The sequence below is a fragment of the Mytilus californianus genome, unplaced genomic scaffold, assembly GCF_021869535.1.
Source record: "Mytilus californianus isolate M0D057914Y unplaced genomic scaffold, xbMytCali1.0.p SCAF_10, whole genome shotgun sequence".
NCBI lineage: Eukaryota > Metazoa > Mollusca > Bivalvia > Mytilida > Mytilidae > Mytilus > Mytilus californianus.
The window spans coordinates 53590209-53607318 of NW_026262582.1; the positions used below are offsets into that span (position 1 = coordinate 53590209).

The window sequence follows — 17110 nt, forward strand, 5'->3', positions numbered from 1 at the left end:
AAGTAGTTACTACTTAAAACAAATTTATAGACTGAATGTGTATATGTATAATTTTAAATTTAACAACATAATTCATATATTGCATTTCTACCTAATATGAAGAAGAATTCAGACCTAAATTTATTTTGGATTTTTTTTTCATTTGTTTGGATCAAGTGTCAGTTTTCACTTTTTATATCAATCATATTGTAGTCAGTCTTATTGCTCAGGAAAACCAAAGTATGTGGGGAAAATCTCAGCACACTCACACTACTACACAAGTGGGTGATCTAGTTCACCTTACCATAATTACAAATGGCTAGAACTTACTCAGCTTGGGTTACTATGTTGCTTAATTGTACAAATAACTAGTAAAATCTGAATTAAAAGTTATCTAGCATTCTCCCTTACCTATATCACTCTTAGCAATTACTGGTTCTGGTAGTTCTATTGGTTCACTAGCTCCAAGTTTGTTTTCAGCGTAAACTCTAAAGTTATATTCCCGTCCTCGGGTGAGTCCAGTCACTGTGTAATCAGTGACATCTGGTGTCAGTCGTGTAGCTCTCGTCCAACCTCCTACTTTGTTGTCAAACTTTTCTATGATGTATCCTGTTAATGGACTACCACCATCATATTCAGGTGGTTGCCATGACAATGAAATTGAATCTTTCTTGATATCATAGGCTTTAAGAGGTCCTTTGGGAGCATCTGGTGTTTCTAAAATATAAATAAGCTATGTCTTATGGTTAACCATTGAATTTGAATAACAATATGAGGATGTTATTTTTTTTTTCAGATTTTGAAATAATATAATTTTTGTGTTTATGAAGACATGATCTTGTCATTTATTATATTTTATGTTTTTTTTTGTCATTTTAGGGACTTTTGTATTGATGGCAGATCTTCATTTATTCCTTACTCCTCTAAACTTAAAAGCTTAACATATTATATATAGACAATTGTCTTTTGCCCCCAAAGACCCTATGGTTTTTTGTGTCTTTGGGTTGCTATCTTATTGATTCAAACCCAACTCTTCCTTTTATTCATATAAAGCACTTATACAGCTTTTCTAATTTCAGCATATCTGATGTTCTACAAATGAAAATTCTATTCTTAAAACAAGAAAACAGTGAAACATATAAATGCAGCCTAACAATTTAATATAATTACAAACCTAAAGGTCTCATTGGTCTTATTGATTTGTCCAAGTTGGTAGGACGACCTTGACCAATGTCATTTACAGCACTGATACGGAACATGTAATCAACACCTTCTTCTAGATCTTGTATTGTTTTCTGACTGACTTTGGATGGTACATCAGCTACTACTGCCCATTTTCCAGTTCTTCCATCCTTGGCCTCTATGATGTATTTCTTGACAGGGGAGCCACCGTCATCATTGGGCGCACTCCAAGTCAAAGTGACAGAGTCTGGAGTAACATTACTAGCCTTGATTTTGCCTGGACTGCCTGGTTTCACTGAAAATAAAATATTATGTGTCATTTCATTTTGCAGGTTCAAATGTAAATAAATAAATGACTGTTAGGTGACCTTCAATCATTCATATGTTATAAAAAGGATTTTTTTTAGCCAAGTATTGATTCAAAGTCTCTTATTAAAGATCATGATTAATGGAGGAAATTAATTTGACACAATTATAAACCTTAATCCAACTAAAAAGGTCAGAACATGTCTTCTCAGTGATTTTATCATTCATAGACATGTATTCATATTGAGAACCACAAAAATAGAATTGAAAGTAATTTGTACTCAATTTTTCACGATTTTTACTCATAAAATTTTTATGCCTAGAGTTGCAGATCTATTTGAGAAGAATGGCAACCATTAGAGTAGAGCTCCTTTGATATTTACCAGTATAATTTTTTTTAAGTTTATACAACAAAAACTTTAACCCATATCTATTTTTCTACAATCCAAGGGAGATTATCATTACCTGGAGCTCTTCTTGGTGTTACAGGTTCTGTAGTCTCCAATGGCTGACTTCTTCCTTCATCGTTTTCCGCTACAACTCTGAACATGTAATCATTGCCCTCATTCAACTTATCAAGGGTCAATGTATGTATTGTTGGACGTACTGTGTCCACTTGGTACCAATTGTTTCTCTTCAAGTCACGTTGTTCTACCACATAACGTTTGATAGGTTTACCGCCGTCACTTTTTGGTTGTTTCCAACTGAGTTCAGCAGACCTGGCAGTGACATTAGATACTTTAAGTGGTCCTTCAGGCACATCTGGTGGATCTGCAAGAAAAAAAATTGTAAAATGAACATCTTGCTTTTTCATGGCTTACTAACATTACTGTTCACATCCCTTATTAGAAATCTGGTTGATAATTGTCTCATTGGCCCCATCTTCCTATTTTTGTATTGGTTTATCCTGAAACAATGGGAAACCACTTGCATTTTCAATCATAAACTGACCTTGGATCATTTTGACTTTTTCGGCTACAAAAACAGTTTACCCCTACTGCTTTCTTTATTTGAAGTAAATCTAAGAACTTGACGATTAATTGCTTTGTTTTGACATGATATTACCTTAGTGTTGAAAGTGATAACTTACTGAATGGATTCTTTGGAATCACTGGTTCTTGTCCTTCCAATGGTTCAGATAAACCAGCTTTGTTCTCTGATTTCACACGGACAAAGTATTCTGTCTTCTCTATTAAGTGTGTCATGGTGTATCTAGTTGTAGTAGATTTAATCTTTTCAAGGTAGCTCCAGGTGGTCTTGGTTTTCTCTCTCTTCTCCACAACATAGTGTGTGACAGGGGAACCACCATCATCTTCACTTGGTTTCCAAGATACTGTAACAGATGACCTTTGGATGTCCTTGAACTCTAATGGTCCAACAGGAGGTGAAGGTGGTTCTAAAAATAGTTTCATAAAATTTTTCATCATTATGAACACTAAAAATTCCTGATATCAAATTTCAACATGATACAGGATGGAAAAATGGATGGACAGGCACACAGACTGGAAAATTTAATAGCTCCCGATATAGTAGGCAGGGCATAAAAATGTGACTGAAAATTTCTACCATATCATCATACATACAACAGATCAACTCATTTATGCTAAAATTGGAATGCAAAACTTATTATTATTTAGAAGATTTCTGTCATTTTACAGTAAAAAGTCATCTGATGATAAACAAACTTACTGATTGGTTGTTTTGGTGAGTAAGTTTTGTCAGTCTCAGCCATATCACCTTTACCAACTTCATTTTCAGCAGCCACACCAATGTAATATTTATTCTTAGGTTCCAGCTTAAGAATGGTGAAGTAATTTTTGAATGTATCAACAGTTGCTACATTTATCCATTTGTTGTCTGTAGATTCTGATTTGATGTAAATTTGATATTTCTTAACTCTGGATCCACCATCTTTACTAGGTGGTCGCCATTCAATGGTGATTTCATTTTCATCAATTTTGGTGACTTTGAGGTCTTTGGGTGGACCAGGACGATCTATAAAACAGTTTTGACAGATCAATATTCTAATGTATCTGAAATCTTGTTTCTATTTACTTTTATAATAAATTTGCTTTAATAAAGACCGTTAAATGTTTTTCTTGTTTCATTAGAATATTGCACATAATTGTCAAGAACTTGATTTAAGATTACTCATCAATATATGTATTATAAATAATAAATTTCAGTTAATTTTAATACACTAAAAGTTTCACATATTACAACATGTAATGATTCTTACCAAGTTTCTGTTTTGGAGTAACTGTGTCATCTCCATTTAATGGTGGACTTTCTCCCTCAGCATTGATTGCCTTGATTCTAAAGATATATTCATTATCCACCACTAATTTTTTGGCAGTGAATTTGGTAGTTGTTGCATCTACAGTTCCATGCTTTCCCCACATTGAACGTCTGGATTCTCTGATCTCTATGGTGTAGTTAGTTATCGGAGTTCCTCCATCAGATTTTGAAGGTTTCCATGTCAATTCTACAGAATTTTCTGTTAGGTTGGAGAACTTCAAAGGTCCTTCAGGAGCTAATGGCTTATCTGTTGTTTAAATTAGTTCATTGTTTAAGATTTTCAGGCATGCAAGATTTGGAGGGATTTCATGCCACACTTATCCTTCATCGAAGACTGTAACTTGATATATATCAAATGCATATTTTCTGTGATTTTTTCTTGTTGTTGGGTTTGTTTTCATTCATATTTATAACTGATTTATGTATGCAAAGAAAAATTATTCAAACTGAATAAACCTTAAAAGCTAAAAAAAAGAAGTATTTTTTTAATTCATTGTTTATATATTGTGTTCCCATATTTATTTCAGTTAACAAAAGTAAATCCTAAAAAAACAAAATGAAGTGTTTATCATACAAAAGTCGTTATCTGAAAGTTGCTGTATATAAAATTTGCTTCTTACCAAATGGACTCTTCATCAAAATTGGTTTAGGCATTTCTAGAGCATCACTTTGTCCATGTTTGTTAATAGCAAACACTCGGAAGAAAAATTCTTTTCCTTCATCCAGATTTTTCACAAGAAGTTTCAAAGTGCTGCCATCTGTTTTTTCAACTCTAGACCACATAGATCTCTGAACATCTCTCTTCTCAATAAGATATTCTGTGATTGGTGAACCACCATCTTCTTGTGGGGGTTGCCATGACAACTCCACAGAGTCACGTGACAATATTTTTCCAATCAAAGGATGTGTTGGTGGGCCAGGAGGACCTGAAACAAATTTAAAACTTATGAGGTCTAAAAAGGAAAAAAAATATAAAAAGAATTTAACAAGAAAATAGCAGAATGGTCCTTCCCTAATGAAGTTGATCAAGACGGTCGTAACTAATTGCATGATAATTAAAAAAAAAATATTTTTATTGGTAAATATTTCAAAAGATAAAGGATTATTTCATCTTTTCTGCTTGATTATGGAAATTTTTATGGAAACATGTTTGATATAAATGGAAATTTAGATCTGTTACAGAAACTTCATGATATATTAAAGATTTATCAAAAGTCATATATACTGAGAAAACTTTTGCAGTTCCTTGATTTGAAGAGGCAGGTAACAGGTTAAAGTTTTGTCAAGAAAAATCTTAAATATCTATGTCTGATCATAATTTATAACATGAATACCAAAGAAAAAAAGAAAGCTACCAACCTTTTGGTTTAGTTGGAGTTACTTCCCCTGATTCAAGTGGTTTACTATCTCCAACCTTGTTTATGGCTATAACTCTGAATCTATAAGTTTGTTCAGCTGTCAAATTACTGACTTTTGTCTTAGTAGTTTGACCATCACATATAGTGACCTCTGTCCAGATCTTGCTGTCAATGGTCAGTTCAAGTCTGTATCCAGTGATTGGAGCTCCTCCATTGTTTCTTGGTGGTGACCACTCTAATGTGACACCAGTTTCAACAATGTGAGTGAATTTGATTGGTCCAACTGGCATATCTGGCACAACTGTTTCAAAAAAGAGCCAAATGATAACCATTTAATATATAATCATGCTAACAATTACAAGATGTGTAGGATGTCAACATTAAATCTAACAAAAATTCATAACTACATATCTTAAAATCTAAAAGAATTTCCATAATATTTAAAAGACTTTACAGATAACTCTATTCATATACTAGTAACTATAAATCTGCCAATCTCACTACTTTCCAAGATGGTGTAACAGGCACATGCTCCGCTTTATATATCACTGTCACAGGTCTCTTATTTTGACCCCTTTATAGTGAGTATAATATTTTATACCCTGCTGGACTATACAGAAATATGTATTATAAAAACTCTGAGAAGCTGAAGGGTAATGAATACATATTCATTATTTACTGCCTTTATTATTCTTACTCTGATTTATACAATGCATTTTCACAGAATCATTTTTTCCCCTGCCAAATATTTAATTTCCATAAAATTTAAAAAGAATTGTATTTTATTCAAAATAATTAAACTGACAACTTACTTGGTTGTTTTTTAAGTTGTATAACTTGTGAAAGTTCAACAGGTTTGCTGGAGCCCTCGTCATTTTCTGCTGACAATCTGAAATAGTAGTCCACACCCTCACGTAGTCCTTCAACAGTAAACTCTGTTGTTTGGGCCTTGATTTTTCTCTCTTTGACCCATGGTCCAAATTTCTTTTCCTTCCTCTCAAGGAAGTAGATCTTGATTGGTAATCCACCATCTGATTCAGGTGCTTTCCATGTCAAAGTAACTGTTGTTGCTGTAGAATCTTTGACACTGAAATCTCTTGGTGCTGATGGTACAGCTAGAAATACAAAATGTCACAATTTATATTTATTTTTCAATGTTCTGCCAGTTGTTTATTTTCCACATATGATTTGTTCGAAAAATCTTATATTTAATTCTTGACTTTAGAATTGTTATCTAAAAGTTTGTAAGAAGGTATTATCTAATTTTCTCTGTTCACACAAACTTTGGAAACTTAAAATTACAAAATTAAAGCAACAACCACTCCCAATTCCATGCCACTCACTGTCTATTATGTAAATGGAAAATCAAATGATACAGTAAATTCATTTTACGGTTTACAGGTAAAAATGGGAGATTAATGCAATTGCAAAAATTTTGTGAAGGATATTCGCAACTGAAATTATAAATAAAAGTTTTTATTATTGCAAACCTGATACTGTAGCTTTTTTGCATTAAAAAAAATATTGCAATAATTTCTGAATTTACAGTATATGAATGAAATTAGAGTGTATGTGTTTCAGTATCAAGAGAACAGGTGTATGTGTTTCAGTATCAAGAGAACAGGTGTATGTGTTTCAGTATCAAGAGAACAGGTGTATGTGTTTCAGTATCAAGAGAACAGGTGTATGTGTTTCAGTATCGAGAGAACAGGTGTATGTGTTTCAGTATCAAGAGAACAGGTGTATGTGTTTCAGTATCAAGAGTACAGGTGTATGTGTTTCAGTATCAAGAGAACAGGTGTATTTGTTTCAGTGTTTCATTATCAAGAGAACAGGTGTATGATAAAAATTATTACGAACCAATTAATCAAAGATTTAAAATAAGACCCAGATAAAATAAGGAGGAAATACAAAAAAACTCCACTTACAGTATGGACTCTTGGCAGTGAAGGAGGTCTCAGCATCTAAAGGTTTAGATGGTCCAACTTCATTGACGGCCTTGACCTGTACAAAGTAATCCTGTCCCTCTTTAAGTCCAGTCAATTCAAAGTTTGTTACATTAGGTTTAGTTTTTCCTGCCTCAGTGTAGGTGGATTTTAATCCCTCACGTTTTTCTATGATGTAGCCAGTAATCGGGGAGCCACCATCTTTCTCACTGGGTTGCCATGATAACTTGGCTTTTGTTTTGTCAATGTCTGATATTTCTAGTGGACCAACTGGTAGTGATGGTGCCTCTGTAATGTTCACAATATCATCATGTAATGACATGCTATAATTCCTTACAAAAAACTTATGTCAAAATTCAATTCAATTTTTTGCTCGAAATTTGACTGACTATAAAATGTTTAAGGTCTAAGATTCAAGTCATGTTTTTATACTTAAATGTCATGTACAATTTCAATAAGAATTATTGTGTTAATATAATGAACTTTAATTGGTTTTGATTACTGTTTGTGATTTCTATATTTAATCACTTTTTTTCTTGTTACTGAATAGATAAAATTTGAAAATGATGATGTTGTTTTGACAATATATCCCTTATCTATTTCTCTCAGCCATTTGAGCTTACCTAATGGTTTCTGTATTTTGACAGAAGTGTCAGTATCACATCTCTCACTCACTCCTACGTCATTCTCAGCTGTGACACCAAAAACATAGGTCACTTCATATTCAAGGTCAGTGATTACATGGTTGGTCTTGTACTGTTCAAGTTTTGTGACCTTGACCCACTCTTCAGTCATCTCTACTCTCTTCCAGACTTGGTAACGACGGATCTTAGAGCCGCCATCACTAACAGGAGGAGACCACTCAAGGTGGGCAGTATTCTTGCTGACTTTTGTGACCTTGACATTTTGTGGTGGTGAGGGTGGACCTGTATACATAAAGTGTGCATTATTACCAACACTTATGTCTTGCCTTTTTTGAACAAATAATGTCAGAAAGAAAGCACAAGCAAAATATGTGAATTTATCGAGAAAAAAAACTTAGTTCTTATTGAATTATCCTGTAGATAATAGTAAAATAACAAATAAATATCAAATAGAAAAACACTATTTCTAGATTTTGAAGAATGAACTCATGTAGATAGTGTAATGTTCATATGCAAAAACTACCAATATATTTTATAAATTACCAATAATTTTGATAAATAACTCAACAAAGATTCAGTACAAATGTAATAATTTCAATCATAAAAAGACTTACTGAGTTTCTTTGTAGGTTTAGCAGTTTTATCTGAGGTCAATGGTGGACTTTGACCTTCTGCATTTACAGCAGACACTTGGAACATATATTCATTGTTTAGCAGAAGTTTTCCAACAGTATACGTTGTGACCTCTGGTTTGACTTCACCAGCCTTTGTCCAGTGTGCTCTACGAGTGTCTCTGACCTCTATGATGTATTTTGTTAGAGGGGATCCACCATCACTCTTTGGTGGTTTCCATGACAATGATGCAGAATCCAGAGTGACATTGGAGATTTCAAGTGGTCCCACAGGTGCTGATGGTTTTTCTAAAATTTATGATAAATGTTTCAATAGTAACCAAATCTATTAGATTCTTATGCAGAGGTGTTTTTTCCTATTGTTTACAAAATGTATTCATAATTTCATATATTGTGTATAAATAATATACTTTCTTCTGTTTTTAGAAAAAAATATTCATTTTTTACACAATGTTAATGTAAAAAAGTGTACTGAGAATGTGTGTTTTAGCATGTCAGATTCTTGATTTAAGTTATGTGTATAACTTGTTGTTTTATATGCATCAATCTACCTATCTACTTTTCTACTGGCCAACAAATAAAATCTTACCATAAGGACTCTTGATTGTGATTGGTTGGTCCATTTCCAATGGTTCACTGATACCCACTTTGTTCTCAGCAAACACTCTGAAGAAATAGTCCACATTTTCTGACAATTTCTGAAGACAGTAACTTGTAATGTTTGGTTCAATTGTAGTAACTTTCTTCCAAGTGGCACGTTTGGCCTCTCTCATCTCAATGATGTAATGTTTCAGAGGAGAACCGCCATCAGTTTCTGGTGCTTGCCATTCAATGGTGGCTGAGTCTCGCTTGATATCAAGTACTTTGATAGGTCCAACTGGTTTAGATGGTTTACCTATAATTTATATAAAATGAAATAATGAAACATTACATTTTTGTATAGGGCTGCACTTTGTTTTGTTCACACATTGTTGTCAATATAATGGTATTTTATGTGACTGTCATACAACAGAGAGGTTTAGCTATCTTTAAAACCAGGTTTAATCCACCATTTTCTACATAATAAAATGCCTGTACCAAGTCAGGAATATGACAGTTGTTTTCCATGCGTTTGATGTGTTTGAGCTTTTGATTTTTCCGTGGAGTTCAGTATTTTTGTTGTTTTACTTTTTTAAGATTAACTATGTCAATGTCATTATTTCAGGTTAAAAAATTCTTTATGTTAATGTTGACCACCATTCAAAAATGAAAACAATGTGATTCAACCAAAAAGGAGCATCATGAATATCATAAACAGTTGGTACATGTAACAAAATTATAAGGTTATCAACAGAAATGTTTGAAAATATTGTCTCACTGCCGTTTAGTATAAGAGAGCAAATTGTTAATTATAGACAATAAGGATAATTTATATCTAATAAAATGATTTGAAGCACCAACCTGCTTGTTTCTTTGGAGTTACAGATTCAGATTCCAGAGGTTTACTCTCTCCAACTTTGTTGACAGCAATGATACGGAACACATAACTGTGTCCTTCCTCAAGTTTTGTGGCTGTGTATTCTTTGACATGTTTATCCACTTTGGTAACTTCTGACCAATCAGAGTCATCCATAGATAACAAGATTCTGTAAGCTGTAACAGGACTGCCTCCATCTTCTCTTGGTGGTGACCAATTGAATGTAGCAGAATCAGCTGTTACCACGGTGAAGTGGACTGGTCCTACCGGTGCAGAGGGTGGACCTAAATGCACATTTCAAATGGTTACAATAATCCATATAAATATATTGTTTCTTTTTTGATTTGAGCTCATATTTATTGACTTAAAACTAATTAATTTGATAATCTTCAAACAATTACACTTTCATTATATGCATTCCTTGTAAATGATCTTAAATTTTTTAGCTTCAATGTATTGTATAAAACAATATAACAAATCTCCATGGTGAGCGTTAATAAAAATAAATTAAGTAAATATTAAAATCAACTTTGTTAACAATTGAATGCTTTAAAAAGAAAATATCACACAAAAGTTAAAAGCAAACAAAAGCCAAACACCTGCATCATGGCAAATCAAAACAGCTTCAGCTGATTGTAACGGTTCACTCAAACCCTTCTTGTTTTCAGCAAACACTCGGAAATAATACTCATTTCCTTCAGCCAGCTTTTGTACACAGTAGGTCCTAATTTTAGGCTTTATTTGATCTACTTTAACCCAGGATGTCTTTTTGACATCTCGTCTTTCTATGATGTAAGCAGTTAGTTCAAGACCTCCATTACTCTTAGGTGGTCGCCATGAGATCACAACGCTCTTATGTGTGACATCACTGATAACAAGTGGTCCTTCAGGAGCAGATGGCACAGCTAAATGGCAAGCAGCAAAAATAGCAACAATGTTAGCAGAATTAAACAACACACTCAAAATATAGCAACAAGAATGATACATTCAAATGTTTTATAAAAACTAACATACAGATTTAAGGATTGAAATTTAACTATTTTTCACCAAATTTAAAATTCTTTAATAAAGAATTGGAATTAAAAGGAAATAAAAATATAAAACCCACAAACTGAAATATCTTTTATGCTTGTGCTAATAGTTTTGGTATAATCAACAGTCAAAATTAATTTTTTTTCAATTGCCTGAAATTTTAAGGCAATCAAATGTAAAGAATCCCATTTTAGCAGAGAAACATACCATAATTTCAGATAAGATATGTTAGTTTTTATTGCATTATGTCATTTAAATGAACTTTTATAGAAGAAAACTTTTGTACTGCTGGTATCAAACAAATCAATCATTACATAATCAAACTGAAGATTTCTTGTTTAATACTACATCAAACTCACACAGTTCAGTAAAAAGGTTACAGTATAAAACACACTTCAACAAATAAACATTAGCTAGTTACTACAACAGTTTGTCAAATCAACTTCTCTTTTCTATGTAATTCTTGTAGCTGATAGGCTTATTTTTGTTGCCATTACCGCTAGCACAATTTTTTTATTATTCATTATTCATTTCACCATTAACACAATCTCTTCACACAGCAAGGCATCACATAACTCAACAGAACAATATCTTACCTTCTGGGGTCTTTGGTGTAATGGCTTTTGGTGTTTCAAGGTAGTCAGATTTTCCGACAACATTTTCAGCACAGACCCTAAAGTAATATTCCTGTTTTTCCTTCAATTTATCCACAGTAAAGGTACAAGTGTCATCTTCACATTTTCCTACTGGGATCCATTTTGCTCTTCTACCATCACGGCTCTCTATGTTATAGGCAGTGATTGGTGATCCACCATCTTTGGGGCTTGGTTTCCATGACAATGTTACTTTGTCCTTTGAAATGTCACTAGCCTCTAGTGGGCCTTTCGGTGCTGCTGGTTTTTCTACAAAATAAAAAGCAGTTTACAGAAACAGTTTAATAGCTGGAAGTTGTTAATTTAAGCAAAATATAGATTAAAGAAAAGCATCATATATAAGTTCTATCAGATATTATCGCAATCAGTTATATAACACTTAAATCAAAGGTGGTACGGTATTTTCAAACTCGCAATACAAGATCTTGTTGTCATAGCTTCAACAGAGAAATGACCTCTTTGCATTTCTATTAAATAATTAAAAGACATATATGATGAAAACCATCACTGGGCATGTACTGATGTATTTCTCATTAAAAGCTGTGCTGATCATATAGAAAAAAATGCAGATAAATCTGGACCAATGAATAGCATGACATTTTGAATTTATAGCTAGGAATATTTGACAATGAATGTACATATACAAATGATTCATTAGTGACTGAACCAACTTTATATAAATATAGCAATACATGAGATAAATTGTATCTAATTAACATTTTTAAAAATGAAATCTATGCATATTGACAGGTAAGTATATACTCTATATTGAGGTATTTTTTTATTAGCACACAACCTTATTCAAACCGTCTGAAAAAGCTAGAAATTAATAAAAGAATGTATAGGCAAGATCTACTGAAATAAGATTACTGTTACTTCATATTCTATTCTTCTGTTAGAGAAACTATTTGCATATATATTCATCACTAAAACAAAGAAGAGATTCCCAATAAAAACATAAATGTTCTAAATGCATTTACTTGACAGATAACATGTCAAAGGATTTATGATTTTAAGAACCATTATTTTTTGGGCATGACAAACATTTCATTCAAGACAGCGTAGTTCTATCTAATTATCTACAGATAGGAGTTCTATCTAATTATCTACAGATAGGAGCATCAAACAATTTTCAACATATTTAATTTTAATACTTGCTGCAGCTTTAAGACTAGCTTGTATATATTTTTTTCTTTAAAGCTACATTTCTATAAATATTTTATGCTTTAAAGCAACAGATCTAAAAAATAATCTATTCCTTAAAGCTATAATCTATCTAAACTTAATCTATACTAGTTCATACCTTTATCTGGAACTTGAGTTTCTTCTAAAAATATTGAATAATCTTTAAATTCTAGTACAACAATAGATACGGAGTGCTCCAGAGATTTTGTACCTCAACCAACAGGTTCTCTCTTCCTATTTAGGTTTTTGACATGGTGAAATAGTATTTTACTAGTATAGGTTTTTTTTTTAATAAATCCAAATTTCACAAAGAATTTAAACATAAATTATCTGTATTGTGATGAATCACAGAGAAAAGATTTGAAATTAATTTTCAGAATCTGAAAACAAATTCCCATTGGTGGCCTTCGGCTGTTGTCTGCTGTTTGGTCGGGTTGTTGTCTCTTTGACATATTCCCCATTTCCATTCTCAATTTTATCATAGTAAAAAAACAAAAAATTATATATTGCTTAAATATCAATTTAAAAAAAAACCTACGTTTTGGTTTAGATGGTCTAATGGATTCATCTGTTTCAACTTGTTTTCCAATTCCTGCCTCATTTTCAGCTGCCACAGCAAAGTAGTAATCTACACCTTCCTCAAGATTTTTAACAGTGTAGTGCTCTTCATAATTTTTTACTTTAGCCACATCTGTCCAGTTCTCTGGTTGACCTTTGGCCAGTCTGATGTGATAGTTGGTAATCTTGGAGTTTCCATCTGATTTAGGTTTACCCCATTCTAGGTCGGCAAAATTAACTCCAGATTTTTTTATTTTCAAGGCAGTTGGTGCTCCTGGTTTGCCTAAAATAATATATGTAAAAATTAGTCAAAAATGTTGGTAAAATGTTTGAATGTAACCTTTTGACATTTAATGAGGGGGGCTAGGGGGGTTCCAATAACAGCAAAACAGCAAATTGATTTTGCTTATAACTGATAACAAGGAATTGAAAAGGGATAAAAACAGATAACAGTAAATGAATAATTAAAATCAGTCGGGTCCAGGACAAATCCAGTATATATCTTATTGTAATCCTTTGTAATGAATTCCATTTTCTATGAACATGTTTTTAGAGTTATATATCTAGAATTGGTTTACTCAATGTATGATAATATTTTTTTGTTATGGAATACTTTTTTCAGCATTTATTTTTGTACTTTTAAAGAAGCCCACACATGCTTGTAATTTAAATAGTGAGTGTATTCTTAGAATAGAATCACAGAGCTGAGTCTGTGTTCCTTATTATATAAAAGGTGTTTAGGTTAACTGGTCGTATGGATCTAGGACTTTGCCATCCTCATCAGGTATCCCTGGCCATATGTTTTCCTTTTTGTCAAAGCGAGACAGTGATCACACATTCCGTCAGTGATGTCGTCGTCAGGGGCATCCACAAATATTCACTCTGTGGTTAATGTTTTTAAAAGTTGAATAACTTTCTTAAAATATCCTGGATTTCTACCAAACTTGGACAGAAGCTTGTTTGTGATCATAAAATAGTATCCAGAAGTAAATTTTTTTATCCCTTTACGTAAAAATCAAGACAATTCTAAATACATGTTCATAGAAAAAGGAATTTATTACAAAGGATAATAATAATATATACTGTAATGGTCCTGGACCCAACTAATATTAAAATGTTTATGTGATGATCTGTGATTAAATATAAGAATATGTGGTATGAGTGTCAATGAGACAACTCTCCATCCAAGTCACAATTTGTAAAAGTAAACCATTAATATAGGTCAAAGTACGGTCTTCAACACGGAGCCTTGGCTCACACCGAACAGCAAGCCATAAAGGGCCCTAAAAATGACTAGTCTACTGTAAACCCATTCAAATGTCTATATGTTAATTGAATCCTTCTCCGAATACGGGACCACCAGGTTACTAGTGGAAAGATCCCAATTCAATTTCTACTGAAGATTGGCTGTCAAAATGCTAACATTTCAATTTTCAATAACAGTTAACAGCAAATACATTCTCACAATAACAGATAACAAAAAAACTAATAGTCCAATAACAGCTAACAAGGAATAAGACAATAACAGCTAACAGCAAATATATTTTCAGAATAACAGATAACAAAGAATTAAATTGCCCCAAAACAGCATAACAGTTAAACCCCTTCCCTCCCCCCCCCCTCATTTAAGTGTTGTTGCCAAGCAAAACAAGTTTTAAACTTATTGACTTCAATTTTTGTCAACTTAAAATTATGAACAAATTGTTTGAACAATGTGTTAATAGCTGAAAGGCAAAATTCATTTAAAATATCCCCCACAAGTAAGAACTAGAAAATATACAAGTATAAATCAAATAGCAAATAAAGCAAAAATTCTGTAAATACATTAATTACATCTGTTTTTCTACATGCAATTAGACACTGTTTTTTTTTTTTCATACAGAACAGAAAAAAGGGGAACACATTTTCAATGCATGTAGAATTTTTCTCTCTAACAAGTTCAATCAAATACACATACTTATTTCTTTCACTGGTTTAACTTTGTCTTTGGTCTGTAATGGTGGACTTTGACCTTCTTTGTTTATGGCGATGATTTGGTAGACATATTCATTTCCCAGGACCATATCACTGACAGTAAATTCTGTGGATGTTGGTGAAACTTCTCCCACTTTTTTAAATGTTGATCGTCTTGTATCACGACCTTCTATGATGTAAGCTGTAAGTGGTGATCCTCCGTCACTTTTAGGTGGTTTCCATGACAATACAGCAGATTTTTCAGTAATGTCAGTGACCTCTATTGGACCTTCAGGTGCTGATGGTTTGTCTTAAATAAAAAAGAATCATTTATTGATACCAGTTAAGATTTAAACTGCTGTAAATGATAGTTCACAAATTAAAATAGTGTTGTATCTTGGGAAGGCTATTGTTTTGAATGTTTTTGATGGATAAAGTGTAGATTGCTTAACAAGGACACTGAAAAATATAATTTACAAGGACAGAAGTTACATTTTTTAATGAATCCATTTCTATCACTAATTTAACAAAACATATTTGTTCTTTTATTTAAACAAATCCATGTTCTTTCATCATTCTAATAATTTTATTGGAAAATACTAAATGAATTCTAAAGTAAGTACCTTACAATATGTTTAAGTTAGAACAATTGTTATGTTGTATTGTTTGTTAAAACAATTATTTGCAAATACATTACTTAAATAATAAATTAACATACCAATGCCACATCTGAAGCTAATATGATTTATTAACAAATCCATGCCACATTTGAGGTTTATCTTTTAAGTTAAATTCCCTGTTTTTTATATACAGATGCAGTTGTCATAATCATCTAAAATAATTATTATAAAATTTACCATAAGGACTCTTGGCTTTGTGAGGTTTGTCAGATTCCAGTGGTTTACTCTGACCCACTTTGTTCTCAGCTGTGACTCTGTAGATATATTCCTTTCCTTCCTGGAGTTTGTCAGCAACGCAAGATGTCACATCTCCACTGACACGTTTCACTGGGGACCATAAGTTTCTGGAGGGTTCACGTTTTTCAATGATGTAACCTGTGATTGGTGAACCTCCATCTGATTTTGGTGGTTGCCATGACAATGTCATGGAATCTTTCAGAATGTCCTTGACTTCTAGTGGACCTTCAGGTTTTTCTGGTTTTTCAGGTCTTTCTGAAGTTGGTGCTGCTTTTTCTATTTTAAAAGAATCTGAGGTCAGAGGTTTACTTGGTCCAACTTTGTTAACAGCATAAACTCTGAAACTATACTGTTTACCATCTTCTAATTCTTTGACAGTGAAGGTGTTGCTAAATTTATCTACTTTTCCAACTGGGATCCAGTCCTCACCATTTGTTGAAGATTCAATGACAAACTCAAGAACTGATGCTCCACCATCACTGTCAGGTGACTTCCATGATAGGTCACATGATTTTGGTTTGATGTTGGAGACTTTGAGTGGTCCTCTTGGTGATTCTGGGACAGCTGTAAAAATAACCAAAACATTTACCATGCATTTCATCATGCCCATCTATAATCAAAGACTTTCCATTATTCAATTCAGAACAGGAATTTGGATGTGTGCACCAAAATCTAGTTTCTAAAGTCAATGTTATAAAAACCACTGACCAAGTCTTAAAATTACACAAAGCTAAACAATATGTGAAAATCATTGAGATTGGATCACTGAAATTACTGACTGCTATAATTGTCTTTTCCCTTATTGTTTTAAGCATGAATAAGGCTATTGGATTTCTCTCTTGAATTGTTTCACATTTTGTCATTCTGGGGTCTTCTGTTGCTGCCATATGGTATGGGCTTTGTTCAATATGAAATCTGTACAGTGAATTGGGTAGAGTTGTTTACATCCAATTCCATTGGTCATATTTTTATAATCTTTCATGATGTATAACCTTTAATATTTTGTCTTTG

The 17110-nt window shown here is 32.7% G+C and overlaps 1 protein-coding gene across 1 annotated transcript in view; it reads right to left on the reverse strand.

The window, feature by feature from the left end:
• Nucleotides 1-17110, reverse strand: part of LOC127718789 (titin-like) — a 319779-nt gene that overhangs the window by 36705 nt on the left and 265964 nt on the right. Inside the window, exons 183-202 of the mRNA XM_052224839.1 lie at nt 16040-16663; nt 15187-15492; nt 13210-13512; nt 12790-12813; nt 11430-11735; nt 10401-10706; nt 9786-10085; nt 8935-9240; nt 8328-8633; nt 7693-7995; nt 7052-7357; nt 5936-6238; nt 5125-5424; nt 4386-4691; nt 3707-4012; nt 3157-3462; nt 2558-2863; nt 1933-2238; nt 1154-1456; nt 391-696 (exon numbers count right to left, since the gene is read on the reverse strand). Of these exons, the coding sequence (XP_052080799.1) occupies nt 391-696; nt 1154-1456; nt 1933-2238; nt 2558-2863; nt 3157-3462; nt 3707-4012; nt 4386-4691; nt 5125-5424; nt 5936-6238; nt 7052-7357; nt 7693-7995; nt 8328-8633; nt 8935-9240; nt 9786-10085; nt 10401-10706; nt 11430-11735; nt 12790-12813; nt 13210-13512; nt 15187-15492; nt 16040-16663 (6132 nt within the window). The remainder of the gene's footprint in view (nt 1-390; nt 697-1153; nt 1457-1932; nt 2239-2557; nt 2864-3156; nt 3463-3706; nt 4013-4385; nt 4692-5124; nt 5425-5935; nt 6239-7051; nt 7358-7692; nt 7996-8327; nt 8634-8934; nt 9241-9785; nt 10086-10400; nt 10707-11429; nt 11736-12789; nt 12814-13209; nt 13513-15186; nt 15493-16039; nt 16664-17110) is intronic.